Source organism: Protopterus annectens, chromosome 13.part0 (genome assembly GCF_019279795.1).
Source record: "Protopterus annectens isolate FY-2018-M chromosome 13.part0, PAN1.0, whole genome shotgun sequence".
Classification (NCBI taxonomy): domain Eukaryota; kingdom Metazoa; phylum Chordata; order Ceratodontiformes; family Protopteridae; genus Protopterus; species Protopterus annectens.
In genome coordinates this window covers 229,121,141-229,131,140 of record NC_056747.1, presented here as the reverse complement: position 1 = coordinate 229,131,140, position 10,000 = coordinate 229,121,141, and the positions used below count along the sequence as shown (strand labels likewise).

At 34.7% G+C, this 10,000-nt stretch overlaps 1 protein-coding gene across 1 annotated transcript in view; it reads left to right on the top strand.

Annotated features, from left to right (window-relative positions):
• The window catches only part of LOC122787879 (duodenase-1-like), a 278,333-nt gene that overhangs the window by 4,878 nt on the left and 263,455 nt on the right, over nucleotides 1-10,000 (top strand). The window contains exon 2 of the mRNA XM_044054797.1: nucleotides 4,598-4,763. Coding sequence (XP_043910732.1) covers nucleotides 4,598-4,763 — 166 coding nt within the window. The remainder of the gene's footprint in view (nucleotides 1-4,597; nucleotides 4,764-10,000) is intronic.

Genomic DNA, 10,000 nt, shown 5'->3' with positions numbered 1-10,000 from the left:
CTTGCTGAAGCAAGGGATCTATATGCACATGGTCCGTGTATGTCCACAGCACTGTAGTGCAGTGCTATTGCCATATTCTAGTCCATTGGTAGAATGCTACACTGAGCAACACATTTTGCACAAATGTGCATCTGTAGATATGGGCTACTGTTTTGCTTTGACAGTGGACCTGAATGATTTGCCATAGCCACTTCATTGACTAGGAAATGCAGTGCTTCAGCATGTTGTACCAAGGAATTAGGATTTTCATATTGTTTCTGCACAGGAACTTCGGGGAGCACTTAATGCGAAGTTATGATGGCTTATTTTAGAGCATGGATGCCTGGCATAAGCTGGTTAGAATGCTGAGTGATGCCATTGGCACTGTCCATTCTGAGAATTAGTGGTGGTGCAGGTACAGTAACATGCTTCACCAACAGGAGAAAAAGGTTAAGGAGAGGGATCCTGAAATATACTATGTGCATTTCTGTTCAGTACCAGTAACATCAGCTATCGTAACTATTGTGCATGTACACACATATAGTTAAGAGTACATACTTCATTTCCCAGTAGCAGTGGAGTGACAGCTGAACATGGCTGAGTATTGCAGATGTTGGGACTGCCTTTGCTGGAAACAGTGGTGTGTATAATGCATGCACCAGTACATATGTGCATGATAATTTTCCCATTGTGTTATCCTTCTGCAACGTCCACTTGTGAAAGAAGAAGAATTGAGGGTCACCTGACCTGTACCAGCTGCTGCTGCTGCTACCTTTGGTTCTGGGTTGCCAGTGGCAGCTAAGTCTGTCTTTCAACAGGATGACCTACTAAGCTTACCAGGACTATAGGTTGGTAACTAAGGTTCACAGAAAAGTGTTATGCATTATTGTGTGTGGTAGCCAGGAAACGTATACCCTGAGCTGTAGTTAGCTTGTGCAGTTCCAGATGGTACAGTTTCCTGATTGGGCACCTGCAACTTTAAGTTGAAGAGAGAAGTAAAAAGGTCCTTTCTTCAATTTGGAGAGCAAAACAAAGTTTTCTCTTTGAAATGTAACTGTAGTAAACCACAAACCTCTTGCTATAGATGTAATAAGCAGCTTGGTACAGTTACATTATCACACATATTCACAAATGCCAGTGCTGCAATGCCATACCATGAGCAACTGCAAATCACACCCTCAGTACCTTGCACTCAGTGCAGCCATCCTACCTGTCCTTCTGCATATACCAACTGAAATGGCAGTACTTAAACAGGTAATGGAGGAAGAAAGACATCAGTATTATGATCATGCCTAATTTGAGACATACTAAGCAATATGTAAAAGCAATAGTCAAAGTAAATGACAGGATGGACTATAAGGAGTGTACATAAGAGATGCAGACATCATCATAACAATTAACTGAGCACTCATAAGGCCCAAGTGGAATAATCCATACTGTTCTGGAGGCCATGATTGGAAATGTAAAACAGGTTCATCAAAGGGCACAAGAAAGACAAGGCTATAACGAGAGAAGCTTCCATAGCTGAACATGCACTTTGTGGAGGAAAGCAGACAGAGATGGAATGTGATATAGCTATACCATACAGTTAAGTAGAAAATACAGGAACCATCATAAGAGGACAAAGGAACAAGGAAAGAGGACTGGGGGGATATGAGTGTCAGGTGAAAAGAGACAATCTTTAAATCTGATATTTTGAACCGTTTCTGAACAGTAATGGTTTTGGGTCCCTGGAATACATTGCCTAGGAGAGGGCTGGAATGCAGTTTAACTGAGGGCTTTAGGGCAAGAGGTACAAAGACCAAGGCTGCAATAGTGCAGGATAATCCTTACTCAGTGTTATCAGAGTTACTGTATATAATGTGCTGAGGTGATGGAGGCATAGTCCCTATTTCTTGAGTGTAAAACACCATAATGGCAGTACAACAATTTGAACATTCACAACGTTTCTTTAGAATTGCATTTTATGTTTTGAAAATTGTGGGATTCAGAATTGCAGGTCTCGTAATTTTGATAGAGAATCTGCCAAAAGTAATGTCCTCCCTAAACAATAATTAAGTCAAATTTCTACTTAGAAATATTCAACTTCATAAAGTTATATTTTCATACATTAGAGTATTGCTGCCAAAATCCTGTATTAATCCAGTTTTGTAATATCAGTGACAATCTTTTTCAGCACAGAATCAGCAATTTGCAGTATTTCACTGGGAGATGGATGGTTAAAATTGGGACATCTTGAATTTCATTGGGCTGGGAGCACTAACACTTCTGTCACAAGTGCCCTACCCTTTTTTTTTTTTTTTTGAGTTACTTAGCTGCAGAAGGAAATTAAATAGTGTGTTCTTTTTTTTTTTCTCCTTCTCACTATTTCTGATATCCCTGGTGATATAATATTTCTGTCTTCACGCAAAATGCCAGGCATATCATTATGACATGAATCAGTACTACAACTCCTTAGATGGAATTCTGGTGAAAAATGATAGCAACAGGTCATTTGAATCACAACTAAGTAATGGAAATCTATAATATAAAGGTATAGTAGATATAGTAATGGTGTTTTGTCATTCGTCATGTCCTGCTGTACATAAGCATTTTTTACAGCTGGACATGTCACTCCCTTTGGGATTATTTGGATGCAGGTACACATATTTTAACATTAGACAGCCTTTAGTCGTACTGGATTTTAGTTGCTAGCTGATCATTTTGAAGGGCTGTGAATGATGCTGGAGTAGTGCATTTCAACTAAGAAGTTTTAATATCCTACTTTAGTTGAACAAACAAAAGTCATCAAACTTCTTGGCTAGTTAAAGGTAGAACAGGTGGCTTTAACTCATTAACTCCAGTGGAGCTCAGGAAGTTTGCACTGTAACTTCCAATGGGCAGAGCCTAAACTTTTTGACAAAAATCAAATTATGTCCTCAAGTTTCAAACAAATGTTCATATGTCTGGAACCATAGGCATTATGAAATAAATATAAATGGAAAACCCTTCAGCACTAACTATTTTTATAGTAGCAGTATTTGTTAGGTTCTAAAGACATGCGTCTGGAGCATCTCTCCCCGGGCCTCCACTGAAAACAGGCTCTGTGGAACCTAGTCGGACTTTCCCAGTCAACAAATGTTAAATAAATAAAACATAAAAAATAGCTTCTTGGTCTTAAACTGAATTTTATAAGTCACAGTAAACACAGTATTACATTTGTAATATTTTATAAACAACTTACAATACCTGAGTAGCAACTCAAGTTGCAAACATACTAGTAGCTAGAGACCTGCTACAACAAAATCGCCAAATTCGCCACAGGGGCATCCTACCGTAGTCACCACTGTCTCTCACTTGCTGAACTGGGCTGGCTTGAACTCCCTCACCTCCTTCAGTGGTATCAACTTTCACTTGCCCACAAACTAGTAAATCATCCACTAAATGTCCCATCCCTCCAGAATCTACTCCAATCCTATCGCACCACCAGACCACTAAGATCCAGCAACAAAAATCACTTGCAGATCACTAAAGCCAATAACTCTGCTGGTGAAGCACTATTCTCTTGCACCATAGCCAAATTATGGAACTCCCTTCCACCCACAATTACCTCCATACTATCATGCACCCACTTCAAAACTTTACTAAAAGCGCACCTAAAAACATGCTGACTATGCCCTTGCAACTTCCACTCTAATATCACCCTCCCCATCCAACCACTACCTTTCTTTCCACTCCACTAAGTACCTTGATTATAGCAAGCTCAGATGCTCATAAGCCAGTACTTATTATAGAGCAGGAACTTCTTCTTGTAACATTTGTTAATGTCTGTTATGTACTTCACAGATAAAGATTCTAGTTGTCTACTGATGTACTATGTTCTTCATCTGTAAATATGTTGTAAGCAATTGCTATGTAAATTGTTAATCGCTATGTAATCCAATGTAACTACTGTCTGTTTATTTTAACTGTGGAGCTTTTCTCCCCGGGCCTCCGCTGAAAATGGATCTATGTCTAGTCGGGCACTCCCGGTCAACAAATATAAATAAATAAATAAATAAATAAGTATTAATAGCATTTTATTCATCTAGCTGAGAGCTTTCATACGAGGCTACAGAGTTCTGTGTACATGGTTGTTGAGATATTTAGAAAAATGTGAAAATTATATCTATTTAAATTAATATCATAAAAGCAACTGTTACTATCTATTTACTTGCACTACACAGGTGTCAAATATTAGTGCAGCTGAGTTTGCCATTGTGTAATCTTTAAGATGAAATCTTTTAAAACCTTGTACATAGCATAGTTTTGGAATTATTGAGGCAAATATGAACTAGCTATATTTGATGCCTAGAGACATCAGTAGTAGTTAACTGCAGATACACCTGGAGGAGTCACTCGGCTGTAATGAGGTAAACAAACTTGCTATATCTTGCAAATCCTGCTTTCTGGTGCCTCACATATTCATATTATGCAATCTTTTGGAAGCTGTAATTGACTGTTAAAGCAAAATGTAGTTAATATGAATATTCTATAAAAAGAATGAACTAGCTGAAAGCAAGCTTTTCTGCTGCCACTGGGTATTCCTTATATGCAACCCAGTTAAACTGTGAAGTGTTTGTTTTGTTCACTTTTTCAGACTTCCTGAAGAGTCATATTATTGGAGGACAGGAAGCAATCCCTCACAGCAAACCCTACATGGCTTATCTGTCTATAAATACTTCATGCGGTTTAATGGCTTGTGGTGGGTTTTTGGTTGGACCCGACTGGGTGATGTCAGCAGCTCACTGTGGCATTGATAGCAGGTAACTTTCTATCTCTTACAGGTAAAATGGCAGCTCACACTGATTTTCTTCTAGATGTTTTCTTAAGTGTGGCTGGAACAGTAAGCAAATCCGAACAAATTCAAACACTCCATGAACAGACAGACATATTCAAAATATGAGTCAGAAAGTTTTTTAATCTAGTCATTTTATATGTGTTTACCAGGATAGGACATTAACCAATCTAACCAATTCGAGAGATGAGGTCACGGAGCAAGAGTACAAAAAAAATGTAACCCAGAGTGAGAGCACTAAATATGGTTACACATACTGAATCCTGTAGGAATTATGTTGGTTTTACAAAAGGAGCCTGTAGCCCTGCAAGATGCCCTGTCCCTCCATTTGTATGCTGAAACTCTGACTGATTTGGGTCTATATCATATGAGCGAATCGCACAAATTGCGAACGCTCATAATATTGAACATATCGGACCTCAAACTGCTTTTTCTGAGATTGTGGTACAGTAAAGAATCGGATATTTGCCCTTTCCTCACTGTAGTGCGATCTCGGAGTTGGAATGTATATTTAGTGGGGAGTGCGGGGGGTGCAGCCCCCACAATAGGAAGTTTAAGGTCTGGTACGTTCAATATTATGAGCGTTCGCAATTTGTGCGATTCGCTCATATGATATAGATCCGACTGATTTACCCACAACTAACTCAAATGACAGCGACAAATTGAACTCAGCAAAGACCACTGATTCATGCAACAGCTGCAAAAATGGTTTAGAATGTAGTAAGCACCTGTGAAGGAAAGCTGGATAGTAACAGAAATATACAATGCCTTAAGTTTCAAATCAGAAGTTTTTTTCAGGTTCTTGTTTTATAAGTTAACTTTGTCACAGTTTGCTTTATAATAATAAAATAATTAAAGGTAGTTATTTTCTGAATGATACATTGTGCCCCCATTATATATAAATTATATTCCTCATTATCTAAACCCATTATACACCCAGCATCTGATATTATCTGCACCCATATACACATAACATAGGATGTCTTACATTCTCCACACCTTTTATACACACAGTATGGTTCATATTACCTGCACTCATGATAAAAACAGTGATCACATATTATACCAATCTTACTTGTGAACCAAGCCATCTAATGACATATGATTCGGATGTAGAAACCAAGCAGGGATTGGGATGGGCTGGGTCCATTTAGGTAAGGAAAGACACTCTCTAAAATGTTAATTAAAAATTTGACAAGAGTTACTACAATTGCATACAGCTAACTGCCTCTGACAATGAGAAATTCCTTCACGCCCAGGTTCTGAGCTTCTGATAATCAAAGCTTTACATGATTTATAGCACTTTTACTTAGAAAGTGAAGAGCCAGGCAGTAAACCCAATCTTGTCACTGCTGGATAACAGATGAAACAGTAGCAACCAAGCAAAACATAACTGAGTTCTGTCAGGTCTTCCTATTTCTGCTAATTTGAAAGCTGGAAAATATTACTGTACTCACAAGGAATAAAGTTTGCATGGGAAGGGGTCACTACACCTGGGTAATTTTTTGCCCTATAATGGACCATAGAGAACTAAATCTGCTTTAGAACATTTCTGGTCCTAGTTGCATAAGCCTTTAACTACCCTTCTATCATGTACTGATCTCTGAGTCATTTCCACTGCTGATGTACAAGGCCATAGGTGCACACAGCCCTTGAGGTCCAGTTTCAAAACTGCTGTAGCTGCAGAAGCACACTCACTATGGCAGCGCACAGCCTCTTGGCTGATTTTCTGAGTTCCTATTCCCACTGAAAGAGAGCCACTATAGGCCCACACAAGCTTCTGGGTTAGTTTCAGAGACCTTGTAACTGAAGCTGTCACTATAAGTCCAAGCAGTCCCATTCTTAGACCTATGGTATCCACATGCATCCATCACTATCAATACCATCACCACCACTCACCCCTCTCTCCTTATCAGTAGTTCTGAGCCATTAGTTATAACATAATGAAAAGTATACTTATTTATGACCCTATCTCTAGATGAGATGTTAAACTAAGACCAGATCTGTTTGATTCAGTTGTAGCTCAGGTGGATGTAAAAGATTGCATAGGACCTATTAAAAAGAGTTGGGGTTCTTTATTTATATCTTATTTATATAACATATTATGTACATATTTACATTTGTATCTATTCATAAATGTACATATTTACAAAATTGTACAATTATATACACAATTTTATTTATTACAGAGAATCTATCGTTTTTTATCATTCTTATGCATTCTTATTTAAATTTTACTCCACTTTTTTTCTATAAGCACCATTTAATTTTTCTTAATATTATTGACGATATCCATTTCCAGTGAAACCTAATTTCATTTAATCTCTCATTCCATATTACTCATACTACATTAAACAATTTTTTGTCCATTATTATTTTTGATTCTTTGCTTCTTTTCTTATAATACCCATATTTAGTCTTATTCCTATTTACATTGTTTCTGTCTTTGAAATCTTCAAAAAAAATTTCAACACATACTTTCCCACATATTTTATACTCTTACATTTCAAAAAACATGTTCTGTGCTTTCTTCTTAACCACAGTGACATGTTATTTCACTTTCCTTTTTATGTGGCAATTACCTTTTACTTGTATTTTTTTCCTAATATCTATAAAAAATATTGGCATTCTACTTTATTACACAATTTCTTTCCCTCCTTCTTTCTTTCTTTCTTTTATTGATTTAATATTTTCCTCTGGTAAGTTTTCCCATGAACTGACACAATGCTATCATCTTGTTATGTTTTTATACAATGTTTTTAGATTTTCTTCTTTTTCATCAGGCTTTATTTTCCATGTTTTATCTTTTGTTGATAACTCTATTTCTTATTAAAACATTATTTTATTCTTTTATTTCTTGATAGTTTTCAAAATTCTTCATACTCGTATTTAAATAATCTTGCTACTAATTTCTCATTTTTCTCATTTCTCCATTTCAGTTCTTTATACAAATGTAAACATGTTGCATATAGCACTGGAAACCTAGTCCTCCTTCTTCTTTGTTAATATACAATACTCCCTTTGCGGCTAGGTTTAATCTAGAACCCCATATAAATGAAAAAAAATCCCTTCTAACAATTATTTCTCATATATTTTATATTTTCTGAATCATAAATACACTTGATAAATATATTTTACCAATTAATACTGAATTTATAAATTTCACTTTTTTATTGTAAGTTAATCTACATGTTTTCAGTAAGCAATACATTTCTTATAATTGCTTTAATAATGATTCCCATTGTGTTCTAGTCCCTTCTTTACCAAAATATATATCTAACACAGAGAATTATTTCATTGTAAGTTCTATACCTGCTATTTTTACAGTGTCTCTCATTCCTTTACTTTTATTTTTATTTATTTTTATTTAATCTCGTGTTTATTTCTTTCAAACAATCAGTTACACAAAGTATAGCTTCTCTCATCCATGTACTAGTCTTATTATTTAGAATAATATCATCTGCATATGTCATTAATACTGGAATTTCTACACTTGTTTGCATTGCATATATATATATTTTTTTTACAATTAACCTCACTAACTACCACATTCATAATTATCAAATAAAGTGTTACCCATGGGTCATCCTTATCTTATACCATTAACCATCTCTATTTCTTTATTTAACCATCCTGTTACCATAATTGTTTCATTATTACCATATGCTTTCATATATAGTTTTATTTTATTACTAAAATTGTTCGTCTTCATTAAATTCTATAACATCCCATGTTCTATTGAATCAAGAATTTTATTAATGTTAGCAACCATAAGTTTTATATCCTCTTTTCTCTTTAGAATATCATCCATTTCCCTTACTATCATTAATAATTCTTGACATCCTTTTCCTTTCATACGATATAAGCTTTCGTCCATTATATTCCATCTAATTCTTAAATCTTTTCTTTATTATTTTCATAAATATCTTATAGTCTATATTGTTTCACACTATTGGTCTTTAATTCTTGATGCCTTCTCTTTCTCCTTTCTTCTATACCACCGTTATATTCCAGTACACAATTCTTTATGATTCAAACCTCCATTTAACTACTAATTCAAAACTTGTAACAAATATTCTTTTTACCATTCTCCTAAGTTTTTATACAGTTCAAATCCAATTCTGTCTGAACTTGCAGCCAAATCTATATCTGTTTAAGCACTTTATCCAATTCTTGCAAAGTAATTTATTTTTCAACTTCCTTATTCATTTGTTCTGAGCATTTTTACATCCCATATTTTATTGCATTCTCTCTTTTTTTAAACATTTTTTTCTACATAATTTACTGCAATTTCCATTATTCAAGATTGACTTCTTTTTACCTCTCCTTTTTTATCTTTCATTTCTCTCATTATACTACTATTCTTTTTCAATATTTTATTCAAGTATGCTGATACTTTTTCCTTTTCCATTGTAGTAAATACCTTTGTTTATATAATAATTCATTATTATTTCATATTTTCTTTTACATACTTCTTTATCATAATATTCTTTTTCAACTTTTCTAATTTCTCAAATGCATTCTTATATAACATAAAATACTCTCATAAAATAAAATAGTTAAAATAGTCTCTCTCCATAATTAATTTGTTTCCTTTTTCAATCCATTCTTTATATTTATACTTTGTATACCCTTTCCTACTGTAGTATAATCTTTCTTTTCATTTACTTCCACCCATATTCCCAAATCTGTAAATCCTGTTACAACTCCCTTCTGCTATGCTTATACCTTCGGATATTATCAAATAATACAGCTCAGATTTTAATGAACTTTTTCTATACATCCATACAGTTCCACTCCATATTACAAATTTACCACATTTTGTAATTTTGCTCATTTTTTTTACATTTTCTATTTCTATTTTTTACCCCTTAAATCACAATTGAAATCTCCTGTTATTATAACATGCATATTAAGTACTGCATAATCTAAGATCTTTTGTAATAAGCTCTTTTTCTTTACAAATAACATATGCATATATAGCTATAAGTCTATAAAGTTTTCCGTGCCATCATAAATCTGCAGTAGTTTTCCATTGTAACTAATGTTACAGCTAGTTTCATCACCACTCTAATGCATAATACTTCTCTTTCTAAACAATGATCTTTTCTCAAATTCCATATTATCTCTCCATTCCATATTTTTTTCTGTCTGTAATCTTTATTTGTTAGAAATCTTATATCTTCAAAAACAATTATATCTACA